The sequence below is a fragment of the Petromyzon marinus genome, chromosome 29 (genome assembly GCF_048934315.1).
Source record: "Petromyzon marinus isolate PM22_M1 ecotype Great Lakes invasive population chromosome 29, UKy_Petmar_22M1.pri1.0, whole genome shotgun sequence".
NCBI classification, from domain to species: Eukaryota; Metazoa; Chordata; class Hyperoartia; order Petromyzontiformes; family Petromyzontidae; genus Petromyzon; species Petromyzon marinus.
In genome coordinates, this window is record NC_133695.1 from 48,883 (window position 1) to 76,657 (window position 27,775).

The 27,775-nt window shown below is 40.7% G+C and overlaps 1 protein-coding gene and 1 long non-coding RNA gene across 4 annotated transcripts; one reads left to right on the forward strand and one right to left on the reverse strand.

Moving 5' to 3' along the window:
- Positions 1–2,328: 2,328 nt before the first annotated feature.
- LOC142929325 (uncharacterized) lies at positions 2,329–8,250 on the forward strand. Its single transcript, XR_012945595.1, has 2 exons — positions 2,329–2,853; positions 4,781–8,250. It is a non-coding gene; the product is annotated as an uncharacterized LOC142929325 (long non-coding RNA).
- On the reverse strand, positions 3,270–27,260 carry LOC116947396 (sialoadhesin-like). Of its 3 annotated transcripts, none has more exons than XM_032963083.2 (9): positions 26,388–27,260; positions 21,170–21,272; positions 18,885–19,232; positions 17,564–17,908; positions 15,199–15,474; positions 12,770–13,072; positions 10,868–11,173; positions 9,351–9,443; positions 3,270–7,677 (listed from the first exon to the last, which is right to left on the reverse strand). In XM_032963083.2, the coding sequence occupies exons 2-9, from the start codon at positions 21,249–21,251 to the stop codon at positions 7,601–7,603; spliced, it is 1,830 nt and encodes a 609-aa protein (XP_032818974.1). In that variant the 5' UTR covers positions 21,252–21,272; positions 26,388–27,260; the 3' UTR covers positions 3,270–7,600. The 3 variants fall into 3 exon arrangements, with proteins under 3 accessions (XP_032818974.1, XP_032818973.1, XP_032818975.1); XM_032963082.2 differs by lacking the exon at positions 26,388–27,260 and adding an exon at positions 24,682–24,798; XM_032963084.2 differs by lacking the exon at positions 26,388–27,260 and adding an exon at positions 24,682–24,788 and having other exon boundaries at positions 17,792–17,908.
- Between the last annotated feature and the right edge of the window lie 515 nt (positions 27,261–27,775).

Genomic DNA, 27,775 nt, shown 5'->3' on the forward strand with positions numbered 1-27,775 from the left:
CAGGTGAAGCCTTAACTGACTGTGATGTTTCCATCCTTCCTGCCGATGTCAGCTGTTATTTCCGACTCGGTGTGTCTCTCTAATGCCTCTCTCCTAAGAGAGAGAGACATTGCACTCTTATGCCTATGGATTGCACTCTCATGCTCACATGTCCTTTTGATTGCACTCTCATGCTCACATGTCCTTTGGATTGCACTCTCATGCTCACATGTCCTTTGGATTGCACTCTCATGCTCACATGTCCTTTGGATTGCACTCCCTCATCGAGGAGGCCACTCTCCTTTTCTACAGTTACATTCTAATTTATCACATTAACATCATGCTAATCTCTCACATTACCACTTCCGTGCCCTCGTCGAGGAGGCCGCTTTCCTATTTTACAGTTACATGCTAATTTCTCACATTAACATCACTAACCCCGGCCACTTCTTTATAACCCTTGAGCTACACCCATTTCAAACCTTTTAAAACAGTCTGCCTCAGCAGCAGACCATGCTTTCCCACCTGATGATAGATGCTTGTGTTGCGCCCGAAACGTCGTGATTTATTTTATTTTATACCTACGTGACTTTACCGAAAGAACCAAATAGTATATAAAACTTGATTTGATTTTAATTTGATATATAAAGCTACATATTTGTTAATCGCACTGCTTTAAAAAGGCACACATGGGCTGTAATTCATTTACTAAATGTAGTTTTACCTTAATGTCTAAAGCAACCATTGATAAGGAAAGATTAAGTATGTCACACTTTTTTATGTATAAAGTCTTTATTATCCTTGATTGAGGCATGTTACCAATTATGGGCTAGGTGTAGAATATAAGTAACAACAAATATAAGTAACAATAAGAATATAATAAGTAACAATAAGTAGACATACTCTTTGGTGTTATTCGTTAAAGTCACGTAGGTAAAACGAATTAAAATAAAATAAACATTTAAAACACGACGTTTCGGAGGCAACGCAAGCTTCCGTCTTCAGGTGGGACCAGTCACAGCCAAAATCGCTGCACCAAGTGGTCGTGTTTTAATTGTTTATTTTATTTTAATTCGTTTTACCTACGTGACTTTACCGAATAAAACCAAAGAGTATGAATCATTGCAGTCACGAAAGCTTCAAATCTAGAAATAAGTAGACAATTCTCCTGCTTGGAGGGCACAATGAAGGTCGAGTGACAATGTCACGTGATGTAGTTTTGCATCACAGGAGGACCCTCAGAGAAGAGTTCTTGCTTATGTATAGTGTACGTTGAACTTCTTGTGTATGTAGAAATTATTTCGCTCTGTACGTAGCCAACCGTGCTAATCAGAGATGTGGGGAAAGGACAACAAACTAAACAAAAAGCAACTCTAAATAAATTAATTTTCAATCGAGATTTAAAAATGAATAGCTCCAGTCGCATCCTAACCTGGGCGCGCCACGGTGGCTGGGAGATGTTATACACAACCTCCTGGTATACGGGAGGTCGTGGGTGACCCTGACGCCTGCTGCTGCTGTATATTTGGAGATTGCATCTCTCTCCCCGGGGTCGCGTGGATTTTTCCACGGGTCCTCCGGTTTTTTTCCCTCCATATTTATAATCAACATCACGCGTTTATTTGGCTGCTATGCATTTCCACAATATAAGCCACTTCGTTGAGCGAGCCTTTGTGGCCAGGTTGCATCTGAAAAAAGCTTTATAGCTCAGTGAGCCTTGCCTGGTGAAATAAAAAAACCTGCCTGCTGACGATAAGACACTGAATGTCGAAACCGATCCAGAAGTTGCTTGTATTAAACCAATTCTGTTGAAGTATGAGATTAGATTTTCCCCTTTTATCTGGCAACAAAACAGGTGTTAAGATGTTAAAACACCAAACTGAAACCTTTTACAAGGAATCATGTCTGCATTAACCACAATACTTTGAAACTGGTCCACACCAGAGACAGTTTTCTTTCGAGCCGAGTCCCAAAACGCTGTTAGACCAGAGGACGCCAAAAGGCGTACGGCACAAAGACAACTTCACTATCAGAGTAATGAGAGCTCGGGTGAAGCAGCTACATCATGGGACCTCCTTTGCTAGTACCAAAATATGTAAAAGGTTTCAGTGTGGTTTAACATCTTAACACCTGTTTTGTTGCCAGAAAAACGGGGAAAACCTCATCTCATATTTTGGTACTAGCAAAGGAGGTCCCAATTCTGTTGAAGTTATGCACTCCCAGATAGCTGTGTGACAGATTAAACGTGTAAAACATACCCTTATCGGTATTGTGAAGAGGCCGATAGAATATGAAGGCGTCTTGTGTGCTGCTGATCCTATTTACTTTTCACTTAAAATCGGATGACACACTCGAGCCACTGGATGGCACCAGAGAGGCAACGTGGAAGTTGCCTGTACAATCTTGATTTGAAGCTTGTACAGTTGCTTTGTAAATGCACTGTTCTGTCGTTCGCGTTGCGTGTACTTACACAATCTACAGCCCATCATCGCGAAGGTCATCGTCCGCAAAAGATAAATCCACGATTAATAGCGAATATTTGTTGAGTGAAGCAGCCCCGCCGGTTCGGGTTGTTTTGCGTCCTAGGCCACCAACTGGCGGCCAGGAGCACGCGGCTCAAGGGCGTCCGCTGCTCGTGTGGCCGTGTTGGTGAATTCGTGACTGGGTTCTGGGTGTGCTGTTGGGTTTAACTGTCCTGTAGCTGGTGGTGGTGTTGGTCAATCAAGGACAAGGCCAAGTGAAGAACGTTCTCTGGGGGCAGTCATGTCCTACAGGAGTCGAGGTCTCATGGGCATGGGCCTGGTGGCCGTGAGCGCATGGGCTTCGTGGATGCTGCTCGGGCCTTCTCCGGAGCGTAGCCGGAGCATTGAGAAGGTGCAACTCAGTTTTGTCTTCATGATTTTTACTTTTCGGCCCTTCTGTCAGTCCACCATTGGATGAAGGCCTCTCCGCTGTCAGTCATGAATGTGCCTTGTTTGACCACACTTCACCGCGCATGTCACTGGCTTGGTGAGGGGTTTTTTGGGGGGGTTGACAGGTAAGGACCTGATATATCGTTCGCCACTGATGATAGCCGTGTTCAGGAATCAAACTCAGCCGGGTTCTGAGGGAAATGCGCTAACTGCTGTACCACCGCTCCAAGCCAGGTTTAAACTTTGTTACAGCCATACATCCACTAGCGTGTGTTTGTGGTGTGGCTTACGATTAGGCATGCAGCGATTTCATTCATGCTCCGATCACGATACGCACAGCGACGTGCGTTCGAGAATTAACACAACGTGCTTGTGAAATATCTGAATTGTGGATATTTATTGTGCCAAGTCCTTAACATTCACTAGATAAACATTTGAAAGTCAAAATGTCACAATTTGTCAAGTATCAGGCGGTAAAACTGATACAAGAATCGTATCAATAGCTTGAATAGCTCATGAATATGAATATTACGGGAAGTAGTAACTCAACGTATCAATCACTCGTTTGGCTGTGTCGCTGTTGGAAACCATTTGGGGCAAATTAAGTGCAGCATCAAAAGTATTAGGAGTTGTTTTGTACAGTAATTGTATTTATTGGTTTAAGACCAATACATTACACTTGAGAATCATGTTTGATGAAAGGCAACCGTAACCAATTTGCAACCCAGGATCTCAAGATCTCTGTGGTGCAGGCTCATTGATTTGACACCTGGCCATCTCTGAATGTATTTATTCTACCTTAAACTGCTTTCAACAGCAAATTAAGGAAATCTCACTTAATGTTTAATACAAGCGTCCAAAGAGGTGACAGGTTATATTACTGCTTGAAATTCCTATTTCCTCTACAATAATTAGCATCCTAGAATTTGACCCAGTCCTGTTCATTGTGACCTATAGATAAGCCAGATGTTAAGACTCGTAGATAAGTATGGCAAATATCAGTGGTGATATCTGAACTAGCCCTGGGCCACCGTTCACCAACGGTGCAAACCAACTTGGTGAAATATGGTCAAACAACTCCCGTGACTCAATATGTGCGGAGGCCTTCATCTGACAGTGAACAAAGACTATGCATTAATGTTCTCCGAAACTTCCAAGCTACAAATAACACATTGTGTTATGCACACCCGCAACACACTATCCTGCATTCTGTCCTGCATTAAAGTTTAAATCGGTCAAATCATACTAAAGTCTATGGCCCAATGAGTTAACAAATATGTGATGCAGTCACGTATTATAGTATACCAATTAGGTTCAACATAGATGTAAAAACTACTTGCAAAGTTCAATTAATCATTAATTTACTCATGTGGCTGGACGGAGGTGTAATCCAGCACTATGGAGGTGAGGGTTGGTGGATCTCACAAATGTTGTGAAACTCCCTTCCAGTGGGTGTCGAGGTGTCATATCCTGGCTTGCCAAAGACAGTACAGCAAAAATGTGGACTCCACCTATGCTGCCTTATGGGATAGAGTGTTTCCCCCTCACACATGTTGGTTTTCACTGTGCTCTCAGGTTCCCTCCAACATACAAACACTCATTATTGGGATAATAACACCTTAATATATAGAAGACCGCAAAGTTTGGGCAATTGTTGGCACCAACTCATAACCCAGCTGCCTTCCTCCTTGTCTGTGGTTCTTTACGACTCTTTAGTCGTTCTTTATGAGAGTGAGTGAATACTGCACGAGTTACTAGTTAAAATTATTATGACTTGAGATCCAGTTGCATTCAGAAACTATATGAATCCAATTATTATTGTACTGCATTATAAGTATTACCATGATGTAATTCATGCTGGTGTGTGATGGATGTGCATTTACAAACAGAAAATCCAGTGCAACCCAGGCCTGCAAAGCGGAGAAGAAAAGAAGCAACAACATGCCAAGATGATGGAGGCCATTCAGGCAGCCGCCGATACCAATCGCAACGTGGCCAGAGATCCCATCACACCTTCCAAGGAGTAACAGCCTGCTGTGCCATTCATCCATGACACGAGACACAGCCTACAGGACTGTAACAGTTCTGTGAGCCCTTGGGGCAAGATTAAGATGTCATTTTGGCCAAAACCGTTGATGCCACCATATGTTTTACCCTCCTCCAGATCCTCCAGCTGCTGCACAATAGACATGCGACCTCCAAGATCTGCCCTCACAGTCTCCTGTCATATGGTCTTCAGCCTTCCCGTTGGTCGCTATACTCATGGAGACCATTCCAATGCCTGTCTTGGAAACCGGCCTTCCCCCACGCTGCACACCTCCCACCCACTGCATCCTTTTTGCCTAATTATATCGAGAAAACCTACCCGCCATGCTCTCTTCTGGACTTTTTTACCACAAAATTCATTGAGTTTGCAATGTTATTCAATGCTCTATTTGGTATCTGACATTACAGTAAGATAATGGGAGATATATGCCTGCAACACATTTTGTTGGTTGTAATACTGTATGTGCTTATATACAAAATGTATAATAAATATGTTTAGAACCATATCTATGAATGGTAACAATACAGTAATTTCACTGACATTTGCTAATGTTATCTTTTACAATACTTATTTGAGGCGGAGTCAACGTCATGGGAGGCCCAGGACCAGTTCAGATAATCGTCACTGGTGTTGGTCATGAGCGGGAATCGAACTCGATTCACCGGATTCGTAGCGCAACCCACAAATGGATCATCAGTTGGCATGATAGACATGAGATGAATAACGATAAATTAACTTCATAAAAAAAAGCTAAATATGCATTCCCAATATGTTCACACATATCGACTAAATAAGCAGCATGAATTTTGTACGCCCTCTCAGCTGTTCACAGAACTGTGACCAAATTTCTGTTGAAGTCTCTCATTTCTACATGTCGAAGTGAGAGTAAGTTGTTGCTCAACAAGAGCCCTGAAGGAAATTTGACCTACTCTTCTACGCTGCCAAACATCTTGCAAGGGGTGGGAGTACCCACACTTTACCGCACCAAATACAACCTGCCAATCGACTGTGCTATGCTCATACTGCTGGGTGAACAGAGGCGATGGAGAATAAATAATATTTCCCCATTGTTTCAACTGCCGTGCCAGCCGATCGAATTGAACTGACGACCTCTTAAATGGAAGTGCAGTGTACCAAACAATACACCACAGTAACATCATTTCCAAATAGGTACTGTATTTTACACTCTAAAGCACTTTGACCGACAAAAAAATAAAGTTCTGCCACTTGTTTTTGCATTGACCCTTCGATGGTTTTCAACTAGTCTTAAAATTAATCCATAAAAGCAGAACTTATTTACATACACATTGAAAAACATGCAAACAGAGAAGTTGGCTCACAGAACTGTTAAGCAATTATATTTAAAAAAAGTGTTTAATGGCTTACTGCTTATAATAAATCAGTCCAAATCAATGCAACACCTCTACCAAGCGCATATGCGAGGTTGCATGTGTTTGCTTTTTATGATTGCATGTATATTTGGATAAATGTATGAACGCATAAATGGTGCGAAAGAAGTTAAACATACATGCATGTCGGAATGTGCGTATAAATTAATATTGTAATGCATGCAAGTATGAATACATACGCATAAGAACACGTTAGAATGCATGTCTGCATATACATCGGATGAATGTATTCATGTATATATGAATGTATGACTACATGTGGATGTTCTTGGTTCTTTCGGTAAAGTCACATAGAAGGGAAACAATACCGAAATAACCAAGAATATGAATCCCTGCAGTCACGAAAGCTTTAAATCAAAATTTACACGTGGATGGTTGTGTTGGTGGATGTATGAATGCACATGTGCATCAATTCTGCAGGAATCCATACTCTTTGGTTCTTTCGGTAAAGTCACGTAGCTAGAAAATGAAACAAAAAATAATATATCACGACGTTTCGATCGCAACATAAGCGATCGATACGTGATATATTATTTGTTTTATTTTTCTACCTACGTGACTTTATCGAAATAACCAAAGAGTATGAATTCCTGAGGATTTGCATCAATACTGAGGCATCAACGCATATTCTTCTTGCATGCCATAGCTACTAGGGTTACTGCGCCATGGCAATACTATGATATATTGTAGAATATATAAACATCGAAGGTAATTAATGGTTTTCGTAAGTTGCACGGTTGGAATTTGTTTTGAAGGGAAAAAAATGTGCATGCAGGCAGCTGAAGAGGCAAATAGCCAAGGAGGTCCTCATGTCCAATTGCCAGTGGATGTTTATAAAGGGCTGCCAAGTGGAAGGGCTGAGCCTCCAAGGCAGATGACCCTCGGATATGGCTTTGTCATCCCGTCAGTAGGACAGGAGGCTGCGCTGGGGTGATGTTATCTGCCTCGCCTGCTATACAGCAGGTTATGGGTTCGACCCTGACGCCTGTTGTAAATTTGGAGCTTTGCGTGTCTCCGTGGTCGCGTGGATTTTTCTCCGGGGTTTCCGGTTTTACCCTACATATTGTGAATCAACATCACACGTTTAGAGTATTTGGCTGCTATTTAGACGTGATGATAAGCCACTTGAACTATCATTTGTGACCAGGTCGCTTCTGAGAAAGAACTATACAGTCGGCTTTAGCTGATAAAAATGGTACATAGTATATAGACTCCTTGCCCCCTCTTCTCATGCCCGTGTCTGAATACTGGGTTCAAGTTTTAGAACCCTGAAAAACCACATCCCAGTAAATGTTGTCTTCCGCCTCTTCATTCCGAGTGGATGTCCTTGCTGTGAAAAGACATTACATTCCAGGATTGTTTAAGCTGCAATGGCCAACTATTATATAAAATGCATATGAAAGTCAAAGTTTAATAACGCTGTGAATACGAGCAGAGTTACGTCTTGCAACCATAACTATAACCATAGCTACATTGACAAATAAAACGTCACCATAACCACATTATGACAACCATAACCACAATATAACCACGTCGTATGTAACTTCTTTCGCACCGTACGTAGCCAACCGCGCTAATCGGAGATTGTGGGGGAAGGACAACCAAAACGTAACCACAATCATAGAACATTATAACGACATTGTTTACGATAGACATAACCATAATCACCACACTATAACCGCAACTAAATTCTACCCACAACACCCATAACAACACATTATAATCACAACATAACTACAACAGGCACAATTTTACCTAATCTCTGGTGTGTTTAAGACAAAATCGCGAGTTTTCCCACCAACAACCCGAGCACAAAGCGGGGGGGGGGACATGAGCAGTGACTTGTAAATACAATTTTTTTTCCTGTTTTAGCACTTTCATTTACAATAAAAAAAAATTTGCATATTTGCACACCTGTCATATTTTCCAGGGAATGTCCTCGATAGTAAATAGTGATCATTATATGATTACTCTTTGGTTCTTGCGGTAAAGTCACGTAGAAAGAAATGTAATTAAATAATAGAATACGGCGTTCCGATTGCAACACAAGCAACCATCATCAGGTCATTTGTACCTGATGATGGTTGCTTGTGTTGCAATCGAAACGTCGTATTCTATTATTATTGAATTTCTTTCTACGTGACTTTACCGCAAGAACTAAAGAGTAATTCCTGCAGTCACGAAAGCTTCGAATCTAGTTCGTTTTATGATTGTTTTCCCTCTGATGTGCCGTTTGCGAGCTCCTGCCAAGTTTTTATTTTGCAGTATAGGTGGACTTTATTGCTATCTCAGGTAATTTCCAGGACCATGACGCCAGCACACAATAGCCTACTCTTTCAAATGATGTAAGGGGATCTTTGTCCGCTGTGAAGACGGAGCGCAGTATTGTGGCTTATATACCGACAGTGGTGTTTCCTCGTTATTTGCGATACGTCGCGACGATGCATGGCAATAGCAATTTTCGTTGAGAATTATATCGGCCTACGAGAACCTATCTTGTATCTCATCACTTTATCTCTCGTGACTTTATATCTTATCACTTTGTCGTATGACATTCTCTCTCATCACTTTATCTCATACATTTCTCTCTCTCTCGATGCAGTCACGTCGAGTTCCATATGTGATGCACGGATCGCCAAAATTGAGGGAATAATGAGGGAATACTGGATTCATCAGGGTGGCTGCTGGATTTGAGCCTTGAACTTCTACAACAAGCGGAGGCGATGTCACCACCCTATTCACAACGTCTGTGCAGTCTCTCAAGCTGCATCATCAAGATTGAGTGGCAGTCATCAGATGGTCACTGACCAAAGGAAACATTCAGATTGTTGGATGTTTTAAGGCTCGGTCTGGGGGATCGGTTGTCACTTTTGCAACTACAGGATCTAGAAAAAGGAAGCAATGACAGGTGTGGTGGCAATAAATGCAATTGGCTGTGATGACCCCACAACCTTTAACCTTAAATAAAACTCATGCAAATAATTACAGATAAATATGACTTACCGTTTCTTTTCTTTAAAATAATAAACACGAGCACAAACATTAAGGCTAAGAAGCATGCTGTTCCGTATATAATGTATTTCCATTCAAGAGTACCTGTTGAAAGTAAATGCATTCATTTACCAAATGTTACCTGTAATACATTTATTTTGGTATCAATATTTTTTTATATATTACTCTTGTGATAAGACTTAGAAATTGCAACCCAGTGAAACCAATTACCTCAAGGTATTGCAGTGATTAACTCATTTATATCATACATATTATTTCATTCTTTGCATTAAGGTAGGACAATATCATCCATTTCTATTTAGAAATGTTTGTAACGTGGGAGGAATACAGAATACCTGGAAAATCCCACCCATAAAAGCTGGTAACACTCAAAGCTCTGCACCGATAGTTTCAATAATCCAATGTACTGCCATCTAACAATCTAATAATTTCATTTACACAAAGTTGGTTTTAAAAGTGGCATCTATATTATGAAAAAGTGTAAAATACTCGATGTGCATACTGCTTTAAACATTTTATGGATAACCTGTAAATATAGCTTTGCATTTCCTACACAAGCTGACACGCTGAGATAATCTTTACTGGTTGGTAGGTATGCTCATTGACTAGAGGAAATGGCAGATAGAATGCAGTGTTTCATATTCTTAACTCTTTCGGTAAAGTCATGTTGAAGGGAAACAATAAAATAATAAAATATATAAAACAATACAAAATTCTCACGACGTTTCGACGATAACGCAAACGGTCATCATCAGGTGTGAAAAAAAAACAACGACAAGAAACATTTGAAGGAAGTGTCGGTTTGCATTTATTTATTTATAAACGGTGTTTTATTTCTTTATAAAAAAAAACGTTAGCACCACGGGCAGCGATTTGGCAGTTTGTTTAGGACGAGTCCATCTATGTTCTGAAAAGAGGAGGGGGGAGACGAAAAATTAATGTATGCTGTCTGAAAGCCACCGTAAGCGTGAACAATCAATTAAGACCTTCTAAATAAACTGCCAAATCGCTGCCCGTGGTGCTAATGGTTTTTATAAATAAATACAAACACCGCTTAAAAATGAATAAATAAATGCGGACCGCCACTTCGTTCAAATGTTTCTTGCCGTTGTTTTTTTTCCCACACCTGATGATGACCGTTTGCGTTATGGTCGAAACGTCGTGATAATTTTTATTGTTTTATATGTATTTTATTATTTTATTGTTTCCCTTCAACGTGACTTTACCGAAAGAGCTAAGAATATGAATTACTGCAGTCACAAAAGCTTTAAATCAAAATAGAATGCAGTGTGTTAACGCTGTACACATTCTCTTTGGTTTTATTCGGTAAAGTCACGTAGGTAAAATAAAATAAAACAAAATAAAATAAAACAATTATTTTGTTTAATTTTGTTTTACCTACGTGACTTTACCGAATAAAACCAAAGAGTATGAATCCTTGCAGTCACGAAAGTTTCAAATCTAGAAGCTGTACACATATTCAACACATAAGACAGTGCAGTGCTCACTTTCAAACTGCAACACAATGACACCCTGGAGCAATGATGGCAGGTTTATACCGTGTACCACGCAGCCACACATCTTCCCATAGTGGTCTGCTGATGGTGTGAAGTTGAACGTGCTTGTGACATGGAAAGTTCCATCTGGAAGTTCTGTTTTATTCTCGTGATCCTCTCCAGTGATGACATCCTTGCACCAGGTGATGTTTATCAAGTCTCTGGGGTACACGCTCGCCACACTGCAGCTCAGAGTAGCCGGCTGTCCAATCATCAGTACTGGTACATTTTGCTGTGCGAGCACACTGTCTGGTACCGCTGTGATGCAGAGACAGAGGTGTAGACATAAACACACATTGGGTCTAAAAATGCAATTCTTGTGACCATTAGTTTGGACATTTATAACATCAAAGCACATCATTTTACATGTTTGACTAATTTTGTTGTTCACCGTGACAATATACAGAGAATGTTCTTATCAATAACAAATGGTAAATCACAGCCGACTCTGCTAATGAGACTTGTTAACTTCAGTCTCGAAGTCGAATGGACCAAGAGGCTAAAAGAACGTTCATGTTTTATGTTGTGCTTCATAGAAAGGGAAGTGGATTTATTATGTCAGTTTAGTTCCTCATATACAAAACCGGCATTGCTTTTGAACTCGCCATATTATTTTCAATACAGTATTGTCTTATATATGCAAGCATTCTTAAATTCATGTGTAGTGCATACGTTTATGAAATATATCTCTGTGATTTTGACGATACTTTGGCGTGGCAATTTCATTTAAGCCCCAAAAAAGGTGTCTAAGTGGATAATTATAAAATATTGTCAAGAAGAATGCTATGCGTGCACACTGTCAAGTATTGCTGTGATGGAGAGATGGGGGTTTTAGACGTTCTATTTAGTGGCAGAAAATTAACATGGCAACAGGGTTTGTGCACTTCTGGTTAAACCCATGCCCTGAGAACGATTGTTTAAGGGCGCTTTATAAATTGAAATTATTATTATCTCCACGCTCAAATGACCATCTCATTTGGACATCTGGAGCCAACAGTGGAAATTCCAAAAGCTCATGGTGATGGTCCATTCTCTCTATAGGAAGACCACTGTTGACTTCCCAAAAAAGTAATACCGATTTTATTGGCCTTGAAAAGATGTTGGACCAATGAATCAGGATCACAACTCTACAATTGTCCATAGAACACGCTTACCACATTTACATCCAGTTGTATATTACTGATTGTCATTTTAGAGCAAAACTCTTATTTGCAACAGTTATGCAAGAGTTATATTACCCTCTGGAGGTGTAGAGATGGGCAAGTGCTCTTCCTATTATCCGCGTTTTTTTGCAGATAAGAAGAATCGCATGGCAAATTTGTCTCTTTTCCACAGATAAGTGGACAAATTTTGCAGCAAACATCGTGCATCATTTTATCTTCCATGTACATCGCCCACATCACCGTGGATAAAAAGAGTTATACTATCGGAGAGAACTGAGACCCTTTTGTAACACATTGTGTCGGGATCTGAGGGAATATCTCTCCTCATCTGAAGTGAAACCACCTTGAAATTAGAAATTAATACAGCTCCAAAGCTTGCAAACCAATCTGGAATTCCCTAATGAAGGGTTGCCCAAAGTCGAGTCCTTCTGACCCATCACATTTTTTTTTACCAATTTACCAAATAAAAATGTCTTGTCGCATGCTACTCATGCCTGATGAATGCTAAGTTAGTGGACATAAAGTGGTTGTTCTATTTTGAAATCATAAACGTGTGTGAAATCCACTTGGCTGTGAGTTGCCAACCAAGATGAGAAACTACTCCAATGCAAGGAGACACCATGACCAAAACCTGTTGTACCATGTGAATGCAATGAACGTTGTCAATATCAATGCACAGTGCAGAGCTCACTTTTAACTTTCAACACAATGGAGTCCTCGAGTGTTGACTGCAGAAAATCGCCCTGGACAGAGCAAAAACACTTCTTCCCATCGTGGTTGACTGATGGCATGAGGTTAAACCTGCTTGTTATATTGAAAGTTCCATCTGGAAGCGCCATTTCAACCGTTGTGACTTCAGTGACGAGATCCTTGCACCAGCTGATGTTTATCGAGCCCCTGGGGTACACGTTCGCTACACTACAGCTCAGGGAGGCCGGCTGCCCGATCACCAATGCCGGCACATCTTGCTGAGCCTGCACACCGTTTGGTACCGCTACGAAGGAAGAATTGTACGTGAAAAACACTAAGGTCTAGGTCAGGGGTCGGCAATCAAAATAAGAAGAGATATTTATTTTATGCGGTCCAAAAATATTTCCAGAGCTGCAATGCATGTAAATAGGATACGATAGTCCTTAAGAAATAACGGCACAAAGCAGTCCTTAAAGAGCCACCGCATGCGGCTGTGGAGCCCCACGTTGCCGACTTCTGGTCTAAACAACATGAAAGTGAAATCTTGCAGCTAAGTCAGTGAGACTTTATTTTGCGTCTTTAAACTGACAGAGTTTTGAAATGTTTAAGATAAACAAGTGAAATTGCTTTGCAATATAATGAGTTGTCCTTATCTGATTTGGAAGCATGGATATTCAACACTTTCAAGGTCAATTTACTATTTTGTTCAACATTAAAGTCGAATAATAACAGGACATTCCATCTTTCTTCATCTGATATTCTTGTTATCACACAGAAATTAAACAGCAGCAATTACACCAGAGATGTACGCAGCATAACATCACTAACCCTCTTGAGGAGTCAATAATTGTTGATTATATGTGATGTCTTGATTTGAAGCTTTCGTGACTGCAGGAATCCATACTCTTTGGTTCTTTCGGTAAAGTCACGTAGGTATAAGATGAAATAAATCACGACGTTTCGATCGCAACACAAACGACCGTAATCAGGTGGAACAGATACAGCAGGAGAACTGCTGACATAGGAGTAAGAGCTGCTGCAACAGTCTATATAGGATTTTGGTGGGCTCAACCCAAGGGTAAGTGGGCGGAGCTAGAGAAGGAACTTACACGTAAATGTAAATGTGAGAGATTAGCATGTCAATGTGAGAGATGAGCATGTCAATGTGAGACGGTCCCAGCCACCAGAGGTGGTGGGGACCGTCCTGTGGCTGGGCCGCCTCACAGATATTTAGCCTGGTGATATACTCAGAGAGTCTGAAATAACAGCTGACATAGGCAGGTAGGATGGAAACATCACAGTCAGTTAAGACTTTACCTGGTTAATAATGTCCTTACAATGATTGCTCAGTTTGTACCCATCTTCTCGGTTGAAGTTGTGTCTGTGTTTATATATCTGGAACTTCATGAACAAATATCTGAAGGTAGCCAGTAGGTTTGCAGAGTACCTCCGTCTTGGAAAATTAAATTTCGTGTGAGCCCACAGCATTAAAACAATGACCAGCAACGGCAGAGGTATTGGTCCTACCGTGTTTCAGATCCGCCTTGTGTTCACGAACGCGGTTCGAGAAATGTAGTTTCGTTTCCCCAAGAAATGTAGGTTCGTTTCCCCAATGTAACTGCTGCCGCAACCACACCTCAGTTTGTAGACACCATGGTATTACATGTCAGGAATCACATCCTTCACAGATGGGATTAAATCACGGATTTTGTGTACTGTGTTGCAACGAACCTGGATCTTGTGTTTGTTTAAGATTTTGGAAATATTTTTGGTAACCCCTGCTATGTATGGTAAAGTGATGGTTTTGGTTGGATCCTCAGAAGGTTGTCTCCCCATGGCTGGGGAGACAGCTTTGCAGATTGCCTATCTAAAGCTTGACTCCCACCACTATCCAGCCCAGAAGAATTCCCTCATCAAAACACTACACCATAGGGCCCGTTGCATCTCCGACCAGCACCACCTAGCCAGTGAGTTGGAGCACGTACACTAAGCCCTCAGGATGAACGGATACTTGGGCCGTACAACTACCTCGCCTGGCATATAGGAGGTTGTGGATTTGATCCCGACTCTGACGCCTAGATATTTGGAGTTTGCAAGTTCTCCCCGTGGTTGCATGGATTGTTTTCTCCAGGTCCTCTGGTTTTCTCTCCACATTTCGAAGCATACATTTAGAGTATTTTGCTGCTTTAAATTTTCACGTGATAAGCCACTTCATTGAACTATTATTTGTGGCCAGATCACTTTTGAAAAAGAGCTATATAGCTGAGTGGGCATTACCTGGTAAAATAAAATAGGTGCCAATTTTAGCTACGCGACACCTAACAGGGACCTGTCGTGGCTCCAGTTAATGTTTTTGGGTAATATGTTGTAAGGAAACTAATAGAAATGTAGTGATATAGATAATAAAATAATTGATGTGCATTGACTTACAATAAACAAGAAGGGTTCTTGTCGCACTTCCACTCCCTTCTACGTTTGTTGATTGGCATTGGTAATCACCAGCATCTCCCACCTGCACTTGCTGCAGTTCTGTCTTTTCTCCAAATATTTCCAGTGGCTTTATATCCCCAGAAGGCATTTGTTTGCTCCACTTGTAGTCGTGTGCTGGGGGCCAGCTGTCAGTAACGCATTTCACAATCACATTCATGCCCCTTTTCACTCGGTCAGGCTGAAAATCTATTTTGGTGTTCCGAGGTGAATACGCATCTGAAATTCAAACAAATAATTGGAATTATAATTGATCATACATCAGACAACATGCTTGTGTGGTTCCTACACAGTCTATTTGCAATTATACCAAAATAATAATAAATGGTTGGTATTAAAGACATACAGTTTTCTAAATTGGCAAAAAAAGTCAAAAAAAGTCATTTCGTAATAAATGCATTAAAATGTTGTCCACTTCATTTTGCATTCATAGCAATTAATCTAACTCTGGGCATACCTCGATATATGTTTGTGTTGATTTTTTAAAAGCCTCAACGTAATGTGAAAAACCATACTGTATATTGAAATGTATTTTCACAAAATGACTCATTACATAACGTAAGATGTGTTCCGAAGATAATAATTTCTGACTCAAACACTAAAATAACACTTTTCAACACAACTAAGATATGTTAATTCAATGGTGACTGATTACCAATCGATTATATAATTACAATACCCCCCCTCCGCCTCAAATCACTGCACCTGAAATGAGTTAAATGATGACGTCACTCTGCTGCTCTATTTAAGACCGGGAGCAAGCGAGGGCTTTACCATTCTGGCGAATTGCCCGATGATGCTGGATGTAATTACCAGCGAAACGTCGTACTCAAACTGTAAATGTTGTGGATTCAGTCTTCAACACACCGGTGGGCTAAAGTAGTGAACTATTTGTCTTTTGTCAACGTGACACTTTTTTCTGATTGGCCGTGTCGGGTGGTGGAGGGTTACGACACATTTATAAATAACGCGATCTAACCCAAAAAACCTTTATTATGAATAATATTGGTCGCGAAAGCCTACGTGTTAAACTAAGATATGTTAATATATAAATATGTAGAATAGGCAGGTAATTACAAACAAACTGTACATTGTAATTTACTGCGGTGAACATCGTGTGAGGCGCACCACGGGATAGGGGGAGAGGATCAGAGGAATACATTCCTTAGATTACTCTATGTCCTACGCTCACGTTAAGATCAAAACCACTGCAAGTTCTCCAATAGCGCACCATGGTCCAGTGCTAAATGCCATGGAGAGACCAAGGAGGACCAATATGGAATGGTCCTTGCAATCTCTCGCTCTTAGATCATGCAGCACACGACCTAGGACTGTCTCGGGTGCCATGTCTCTACCTAAATTCTGATTGTAGACAATCATCGCTGTTGTGGATAGACATTTGGTCATCGAACTACTGCGCAACTACCCTCTCAATAACCTTACCCCACGAAGGGCAGGTTAGAGATTGGTCTGTAGTAAGACCATTTCGCACCTACAATTAGCACGGTTGGCTACGTGCGGTACAAAAGAAGTTCAACACACATACATACATTTTTATCAAGGGAGGGCTTTTTCAAGAGAGGTCCAATGGCCACTTTCTTCAGGGTATAGTTCCCTTTCCAATGACTGCCAGACCATCTCAGCCAGGAACGGGCTGAATTTATCCATGCACCCCAGAAGGAGGCATGTTGAGACAAGATACAGACGACAGCTGGTTGGTCGGCCAAAGTCTGACCAAACAGTCCGGGTGCTTGCAACCTCCAGTATCAAAGTTTGTAAATTGCTGAACTTTGGAGATGAGGGGGGAGGACAACGAAATAAACAGCGCAAAAGTTGCCCACGCAACGCTCTTCATGCGCGAGCGCTTTCCTTTACAAATCTTTTTTAAACCCCGCACTGTGTTTAAACCCCGCACTGTGTTTAAACCACGCACTGTGTTTAAACCATGTACTGTGTTTCTGTAATCCATGGCCCCGAAGCAAAAAGGAAACGGCCTCAATAACGGTACGTATAAATAAACCGATGTAATATTCAATTATATGTCAATTTATATTTGCGCTTTCAAATGTGTTTATATTTATCATTATTTACGGTAAGTTAAATAATATATAAATACTATGCAATATATGTATTCATTTTACATATATACAGTTCATATGTTAAACATAATGTGTATGCCTCCTAACCATATTTTGCTCATAAACTTTGACGATTATTGTTCGTTCCAATCTCCAGTAATGTATCCCCGTGAATAGTAACAGTATCTTAGAATGTGTATATTGTCGGGGTACCACCCCGTTTTGCGTACCATGCACTGTCAGTTGAATTCCAACGTTGCCAGTCCAATGACTTTTCGTCGTGAACCGAAAGAAGTATCTACTACCATCATCTTTTGATGTATTAATTATTTTAAGAGAACAGTCCCTTGCATACAAATCCCCAACCAGGGATGTCCTTCCGCTATATTCCTGCATCACTTCCCCTGATGTGCTGTACACAATGGTATCATATGGAAAGTTTTTGTTTTTCATCCAACCTGCCCAAGTAACCCGTTTTCCTTCATCAATGTACTTGAATGAACACGGAAGAATCGCGCTGCCTCCAGGCCAGGTCTTGACCTCCTGTCCATACATCACTCCCCATTCACTTTCATCTGCAAACAGAAGCAGATTAAAAGTTAAAAAAGATAGAGCACACTCAAACACGTCAACTACAAGTGTGGGATGCTTGAAAATTAAAACAATTAATGTGTTTGCACCAAACGTGACCTCTTGCGACAGCATTCGCATAAACTCCTCTTGCTGCCATACCAATGCCTTGAGTGATGCTTGATCCACGTATCATGAGGAATGACGGTCAATGTTGAACAATCTTTAAACACACTGGTCTGCTGAAATAGTAATTGGCATGTTTTGTTTACGTGACAAACCTTAATAATTGGCTGTGTCGGGTGGAGGAGGGTTTACGACACATTCACGACTTAATCCAAAAACTTAATTGGGAATCATAATGGTCGTGAAAGCCTACATATAAAAATAAATGTGTGAATCAGCTGGTGTGAGGGGAAATTCCTCTACAATGATTATTCATTCTAGTAGGAAAGAACATACACGGTGGTGATAGGTGATCACTCGTCACCCTCTATACACCTTTAATACGTGGTTCTTCTTGTCTTTATTCCTCCTTTTACACTGGAACATCCTAGCCGAGTCAGTGTGGGGCCATCATGAGACAAGTCGTTTTCCGCGAGCTAATATTTGCTGAGCTGAGCCAGGACCAAACCATGATAGGCTGCCCTTTCAAGGCATCTGAATCTGACTCGGTGCCAAGCAGAGAAAGGGGCAGGGATAATGACACGTTCATACGCCAGTTGAGCGTAAGGAGACGGGTGTTACCCTGTAATCTATATGTCTCAAATCCTTAATTGCCTGTGACGTCAGCATCACAGCTCAGCTTTTCATGGAAAGAGTTGTATTTGACATGCACATTATCACATCGATTTGGCATTTATATTTCTAACTGCATTTTCAAAAACAGAAAACATACTTTAACAGTGTGTCGCATGTTCCGAAGAGTAGTTTAGAATATCGCTATCTTTGGGGAGGGGGAGGAGGTATTGTTTTGCTTACCTTGCACTTTAAGTTCGATGCCTGCTATTCCAGTATAACTATCATGAGTCATAAAACGAAAGAAGTATTTACGCCCATCAGATTTTTCTGCATGGATGATTTTAAGAGAACAGTTATTTGCATCCAAATCCCCAACCAGGGATGTCCTTCCTCTATATTCCTCCACAATTTCATCTGCTTTTGTACTGTACACAATGTTACTAATTGAATAGTCTGAGTCTTTCATCCAAACTGGACCAGAAATTAGTTTTCCTTTTTCAGGGTACTTGAACGTACAGGGAAGAATCACGCTGCTTCCAGGAGAGGCAATGACCTCCTGTCCGTACGTCACTCCCCATTCACTTTCAGCTGCCAACAGACGAAGATAGAGCACACTCAAACATGTCAATGAAAAATGTGTGTGCTGGTTGAATATTTACAGAATCCATGCGGTCAACTAGCACAAGATCACAATTGATTGTCACGGCCACCACCGGTGACGATTATTTGAACCGGCCCTGAGCCTCCCCTAGGTCGAATCAGCCTCAAACGAGTCACTGGTGTGGTGTGTGGACATCGCCACTGGGGAGACAAAGGCGGCCGAGCGTGGTGAATCTAAGTCCCGGGCGAAGCCGGGTAGTAAAGCTAGTTTCTTATAATCCGAAGCTGGTTCAGGATACATCAGCTCACTTGAGGGTATATATCACCAATAATTAATTAAACCGATACTTTGTGAACTTGCAGAATCAACGTTATGGACCTATGTATAATTGGCAAGGTTATACATTACTTGGGACTCCACGATCACAAAAACAATCTGGATTGGCCTTCCTGGATTGGCACTCTGGGTTACTTGAATTTTAGCATTGCTAGGAGCTCCATATAACATATAAATTGCAATGTGGGGTGGCCCTCAACATATAAATTGAATTAAGTTTAGTAACATTGCAAAATGTAAATGTGCAACCCTGTAATTATGTGCTCATGCCACTGCTGACAGAAGGACCTCCACTAGAGGGAGCCCAATAGAGCCTCTCGAGGGATATTTTAGCCTACACTTTAACACAGGCCAGACATCTTATAAGAGGTGGTCGTACCATACTATTGCTGTCAATTGTCTTAATAATTATCTGCATTGCCGGTTGCGGTGAAAATACCTACTTACCATGTAGAGATATATATTGAGATTAAGATAAAAACTAAATATTGCAATAATTCACCATGACAAACCGTACTATCAACTTGTAACGTGCACAGTACGAACTCAGAGGCGTGAGTAACCACAATCGGGAAGGCAGCCATATGGTAAGCTGGCACCAATAATTATCCAAGCTCTGCAGGCCTCTATATATGAAGGTGTAATCATGGAATAATGAGTGCTTACATGTAACTAAAAGGCCTGTAACAGTTTTTTCCCCTTGTTGTTCCATCACTTGTGATGGGTAACAATTTGATGCACGAATTTATTCCTTTTTCGGTGGTAATTGTAGCTCCTTCTAATGGTAGCAGGTGTCACGTGAACCATTGACACAAGGCATATGAATATAACATACATTATGCTTAAATACATTATTATTTGTGTGCATAATACATTTAAATATATCAATTGATCCAATGTGACACTCCTAACAACTTCCAATGTTACCGTTGGATGGAGCACTGTCCACTGCTGAATTGAGTATATACTTACATTTTAAACTAAGTGCAGACATACAAACTGAAGACACCTTTAACACTGAATGGAAATAACTTTATCAAATAAAATTACAATGATCAGTGACTACAGTATAAGTGGAAGTGTAATGCAGTTCTTGGCCGAGCCAATGGACACAACCATCACCCTCCCACAAATGACAAACAAAAATACAGTGCTCCCTCATTATTGGCGAGGGATATGTTTCCAGATATGCTCATGAATTGCAAATTTCGTGAATAATGATATCGGCCTACAAATATCGTATGCGCAACATCTTTCAATGCTTCTAAAGCTTCAAGAGGTTATCTATCTCATCAGATTCTCTCTCATCACTTTCTTTTTCTCTCTCTCTCGATGCAATCATGTAGAATTCCAGATGCGATTCGCAGATAAACAAAATCGCGAATAGCAAGTTGGTAAATAACGAGGGAATACTGTATCAAACAAGAAACTTCTACCAATATTAAACAAGCTGCAAATATAATTATCAAGTGGAAAAAAATTAATGTTTGGAAAAAAAACATCCACAGTCCAGTACATAATGGGCGATTGACGGACGCCGAGTTGCAAATTAACAGTGTGTCACTATATTGTGCATTGCAATAAATACCTTGTGAGCTGTGCAATGAGATGAAGAAACATGAGACAATAATCCAGCTTCTGACTGCCAAATCTTGGATTTTAGAATGCATTGTTGAGTCAGTGTTGACAATCTGTATACACAGCCACGAATACAGCATTCGTCCAAAATTGTGCTGTTTCACATCAGTAGCATGACTGCTCGCACAAAACAATTTACATTGATTGATGAGCAGATAAAGGTCTGTTTTATGTTTAAAAATATGTATTTTAGGTCCATCATCCAAAAGGCCCTGATGATCAATGTATTGCGTTACCATTTGTTTAGGCAGAAAAATGGATTGACAATTTTCGACTTTAAGTCTCATCGGCAATGTTATTTACCCACGTGACTCAGAAAGAGCCGCCATAAATAAAAGCTGTTTGGGAACACAGCTAATAATTAAGACTCAATGAGCCTATAGCACAATGCATCTATAGGATTCGCCTGTCAACGTTTGCAGAAAAATGTATTGGTTGTACTTTACTGTGCTACTACATTTATGCTTCCCACATTCACCAAACCCGCACTCAATAGCGTGATGATAAATGGTGATGTAACCCAATTCATGGGCCACCCAGTGTGAGGAGCCGCTCATACAACAAAAGGCTGTACATTCTCACATTTATTATCTCATCGTTTTTTTTCAGAACGTTTGCTTAAAACTTAAAAACATGTTATTTTTATTTAATGGTATTCGTTTATCCATAATAGAGATATTTTTTTGGGTTAGATCGCATAAAAATAAATGTGTCATTAAAACCCGCCACCACCGGACACAGCAAATTAGAAAGGTTTGTCACGTAAACAGAACGTGCCAAATCCACAACATTTACAATTGGAGTACGACGTTTCGTTCATTAAAAACTCAGAACATCTTGTAAATATAAAGATATTAAGCTTAACCTTCATGATATTCTGGTAAGTGTTGATGTGACTTCTCTCTTCATGAGGGTTCCAGTGAATGAGTCAATTAAATTACTCGAACACAGGCTTACCCAAAGTTATCCCACTGTCTAAATAACACCTATTTCTTGTGGAAAGGTAATATCTATACACAAAAGGAAGGAGCAGCAATGGGCTCTCCTTTGTCTCCTGTGATTGCAAATTTGCAAAAGCAATAGCTTCAAGCACACTCAAATCCTCTGCTTGATTCTAGATTTGAAGCTTTCGTGACTGCAAGGATCCATACTCTTTGGTTCTATTCGGTAAAGTCACGTAGGTAAAAAATAAAATCAAACAAAAATACAGTACACAAAATCCGTGACCTGATCCCATCCATGAAGGATGTCATTCCTGACTTACAGTACCCCGGGGTTTACAAATTGAGCTGCACTTGTGGTGATTGCTATATCGGGGAGACGAAGCGACATGTCTCTGACCAAATTCGCGAGCACAAATCAGATTTGAAACACGGCAGAACGAATTCTTCTGCCGTAGCTGACCACTGCTACAACGCTGTGGGTGATCACGATATAGTGTTCTCCGATACTAAGGTCCTTTGCAAACCCATAGGTTATCATCAGAGATTTGTCCACGAGGCAATTCAGATTTACAAACACAGACACAATTTCAATCGAGAAGATGGTTTCAAATTAAGCAATCATTGGACAGATGTTCTAAATCATACCAAACATTAAACTAATTTTCAATGGTACAGTATATTTATCCAAGTATTGATATACCAAACTTTCACAGCAGCTTATTTCCCTTTAAAACAACGTTTGTAAACCCCCCCCCCCCCCCCCCCCGTGCCGGTCCGTTACGTTGCTGTACAGGTCATTTCCTCTCACACCAACATTTGTACATTTGTAAACTCCCCTCCCCCGTGTAGGTGCTCTATGAGTTTATGCTAATTCATTTGTCAAAGCGTTTTGTTTCCTCCCACACAGCTTCAAGGACGCGACCTGGTTTGACTTTCTTCATTTCAACGTTATCCTCGTGATAGTACCTTCACCTGATGAAGGTCACTTGTGTTGTGGCCGAAACGTCGTTATTTTTGTTTTATTTAATTTTTTACCTCCGTGACTTTACCGAATAGAATCAAAGAGTATGGATCCTCTGCTTGGTTTAGATACATTGGTGGTCTGGCCACACGGCAAATATACACTTAACGAATTTCTAAATCATCTCAACTCGCAAAACCCGTCCATCCAGTTCACCATGGAAGTGGAAGTTGACAGAACTCTCCCATTTCTGGATATTCTGCTCGGGCACGACCGAAACGGTAAACTAACACACAGCGTTTACCGAAAAAAAACGCATACTGACGCCTATATGAATGAAGTTACACCATCGCCCCACGCAGAAATCCTCTCTCATCAAGATACTCATACATCGGGCTAAGACATTTTCAGATGGTGATAGAAGTGAAATTAAACATGTGAAAGAAGTGCTGCAATTGAATGGTTACAATGATGCATAAATCAACAGGGCACTCAATTCCAAAACCAAATCAAATAGCACAAGCGTTGAAACTGGCCAAGTAATAAAACTGATATCTGGTACTAAATATGTATTACCGAAGTTATCAACAGAAGGTGTGTACAGGATTAATTGCACTTGTGCCAAATGCTTTGTTGGTCAGACAGAACGAATGATCAGCATGAGCCTAAAATAACACCAAATGAATATTAAATACTCCCAAATACAACTGTGGGCAGTGGCAGAACATGCGTGCTAACAAGGACACTCAATTGATAATGTTGACGTTCTGTGCAGAACTAATTACTTCTGGCCAAGACTAATTAGAGATCACTCGAAATTAATAAAAATAAAATATAATTAACCATTCGGATAGCTGCAGGCTTAGTGCTGCTTGGAAGGGAATAATCGAGTTTAACTGCATGCCTGTATAGGTCACCATACGTGAATGGATTTAAATGTGAGCAAACAATAATAGGCGCTGCGATTTCCGTGCACACAAACGACAGGATGAATAAGAACAATATCCATACATAATGTACGTTTATTACCATATGAATAACCCAACCGGTAGTGGATACCCATTTTAAGTTATATGCATTCATTAACCCAACGCTCTTTCTGGCCTTTGCACCTGAAGGGCTCACAATTAACGACGTCACATTTATCCTATTTACGAAATAGGATTTCTCCACAAATCTGACTGTTACTTGATGATGCCAGTTGTAATTACTGGCGAAACGTCGTACTCAAATTGTAAATGTTGTGGATTTACTCTCCAACACACCGGTGTGCTGTACTAGTAACGAATTGGCACGTTTTGTTTACGTGACGAAACTTATTAATTGGCTGTCGGGTGGTGGCGGATTTAACTACATTTATATACGCGATCTAACCCACAAAACCTCTTTTATAAAAACTGGTCGCGAAAGCCTACGTTTTAAACTGGTATTCGTTTCGTATCTACTTTACTCATTTATGCATGTACATTCAAAATGTTTTGTTTATTTTTCTAGATTATTTTTCATAGCTAATCTGATTTCTTTCTAAATGACGAACAGAGAAATAAACACCCTTACCAAACGATGTTTCAGCCTTGGTTTGACAACAATATTGTTTTGTTCAATTGGCAAAAATTAAGGAAGTTAAACCGCAATATTGTTTTTGCTGATAAGCCATTAAAGCGGAACTGCTTATGCCGTACAATAGTTTTTTTTTACAAAGAATACATTTATCTCATGAATATATACCAATATATTTTTACAATTCAGATCATTGTATAAGCAGATGTCGTTTTAAATATATACAGTATATATATTTTTTTATGACACTAGCGGGAAGTACCCGGCTTTGCCCAGGGGAAAATATATTTCAAAACTTCTCTTAAAAACATAACATATACATACACAAATACTAAACTATTGTGAAAGCCCGGCATTCCGTTTGTCTGTCCATTTGTCCATCAACAAAATTATAAGAGGCTTGTGGAAGTCCTGAATCAATAAGTAATAGAGTGCGGGTGGTAAATAGTTGATCTAAAAGGTTTCCAAAAATTGTCGACCCCCCCCTTCAAAAAATATTTTTACCCCCCAGTAGGCATATATACCTACACACCCTACATACAATAGTAGTATCTAGTGACTCTATAGTAGCATCTGGCTCTACAGTAGTATCTACTGACTCTATAGTAGTATCTATTGACTATAGTAGTATCTGCTGATTGTATAGTAGTATAATCTGACCGTAGTAGTATTGTTGTATATGCCGGGTATTGAAAATTAGATTAAAATAATTCAATTCAAATGAAATTTTGACAATAGCGTAATTATCCAAAATTATGTTAATTTATGTAATTATGCGCATATTAATACGGGATGATCGTATTAATTTATGCGAATGTATGCGATGATGCTAATGCGAGCCGTTATGATAATTAGGCCCTGCCTCGCTGACGAGGGTCGTATCATCAATCGGGATAAGACAACGAATTGTATGAAGTTATGCAGGTGTGCTGTAAGTACGCCAGATTAAGTTCGGCTTCGTTGTCTAGGTTCGTATTATAGATCGGTATAATACAATTATTCTCGCTTTAACATTTACTGATTATGTATTAGTGTGTTTATGTCAGGTCTCCAAATTCAAATCTCACCGCAGGATACAGTTGCTATAATTAAGATTATTATGCATGAACTCAGGAAAAAAACACTCAAACACTTCTGTGTTAAGCAATTTTAATTTCTAAACAAAACCTTAACACTCTAATATGCGAATTCTCATGCTTGAAATTGTCAACACAGTACTCCAGGAGATGTTCCCCTCATTGATCCATACATTTAACCCTCAATAACGTTTGTTGACTGGGTAACAGGACAATTGATTACTTCCTCAGAGTAACACGAGCATATACGGCAAATAGGAATAAAAGTCCTTAAAAATGAATGCGACAATATTCATACGAAAGGCAATAAAAGCAAATTGTTATACCCCAAAGGCAAAAGTATACGTCAACGGCAAGATTATATAATTAACGAAATGTCTTGGAATAAGGGTGTGCGACGGTGTGCGTGTCCTCCTAAGGGAGATTCTTATCTTTGGCTAAGTTTTAATTAATTCGTGAACAAGATTATATGATAAAGGAACAGGTTTAACAAGATATTCTCTCTGTGAGCGTGTAGATTCGTGTCGAAGGTTTCACAAGTTTAGTTTGTATCGATGAATCTATTGGTAATTTATGCGATTGGAAGTAAAATCACATAAAAATAAGAAGGAAAAAATATTAATGTACCTATAAACGACGTATTCTTATCACTCGATGAGCTGTGATGCCTTCACGTCCAGCTGAAGGTTCATGCACTTTATAATTAGTCTTAGTGTGTGGGTGCGTGGGATTGTCTCTTTGGTAAATTATTGTGTGAGGGTGGGGGAGGGGTATATAAACGATGGCTGGTTCCCTCTATCGCTCGGTGTCTGATGTTGGCTGACGGTTCTCTCCGCCGTTGGATGATGAGCTGCGTCGGCACGATGCCCGTCCTGGAGATGCTCGGTCGCTCGTGCGCTGGCCCGCTGGCAGCAGCAGGCTCCTTCCACTGGTGGAGGAGCTGCGCCGCACGCGACCTCTCCTTGAAGATGCTCGAACGCGCTCGCCGCTGGTCCGCTGACACTCTTGCTCACGGGTGGCTGGTCAGGCTCTTTCCCCTGCTGGATGAGCCGAATCAGGACACACCGCTTGTCCGCTGGCTGCTGACACCCTTGCTCAGTGACGCTGGTAGCGCTGCTGTGCGCTCACTCTTGCTCCGTCTCTCTCTCTCTGGTTGATTGCTTGACGCTGAGAATAACTTTTCAGCGATACTCTGTCAGTCAATGCTGAACTCAGCACAGAGCATCACCTCACCCCTCTTCTCTGCGATGCACCACACGCATTGTTGATCTCGAGGCCATGCCTCGGAGCTGGCTTGCTGTCCTCTTCTGAGCTGCTGTGTGTCTTCTTGTCGAACTGATGGTGGCCGTCTTCTTCTGCTGGTAGCTGGGATGTCGAGCTGAATTGTCGAGCTGAATTGTGTGTGTCGTGTTGCTGTTTATATCCGAAAAATCTCCCCTCTGCGCGTCTCTTGCGAGAAAAAAAAAACATGCTTACTTTGTCATGCTCTCTCACAAAGGACCGGAACTTTTTTGATCTCGCTCTGCGTTATAGAGGGGGGGGGGGGGGTGTTGTCCGTGTGTGTATCATTTATTGAGGTAATGAGTTTTATCAAGGCATGGTTCCCTGTTGCCTTCCTCAAGCCATCTCTCCATCAAAGGGAAACCGATGCTCCAGATTGCCGAGTGCATCCTTCTTTCTCACTCTCTGCACTAATTAATCTGGAAGGAGGGGGTGCCCCCTGTCCGGTCGAGTCCTCTCCCCCCTGCTCTTCCCTCCCGGTGTGACATACTTTTGACTCGCACAAAGAGTGTGAGGCTTTTGAAGTTAAACATTTATTTTACCTCATAGTTTGATACCGTACCCTTGTAGTTATGATTCCGTACGTCACTCAAGGTATGTTGTAGTAGTGTTTCCATCATGGTGTTTGATTTTTATTTTTAAGAGATGCCCTCTGCCTGTGTATGCAAATTCTTATCACGTGCTGCTGGAAGACAAAGGCGGCCGGGAGGCTCTCTTTCTCTCTGGAATACATT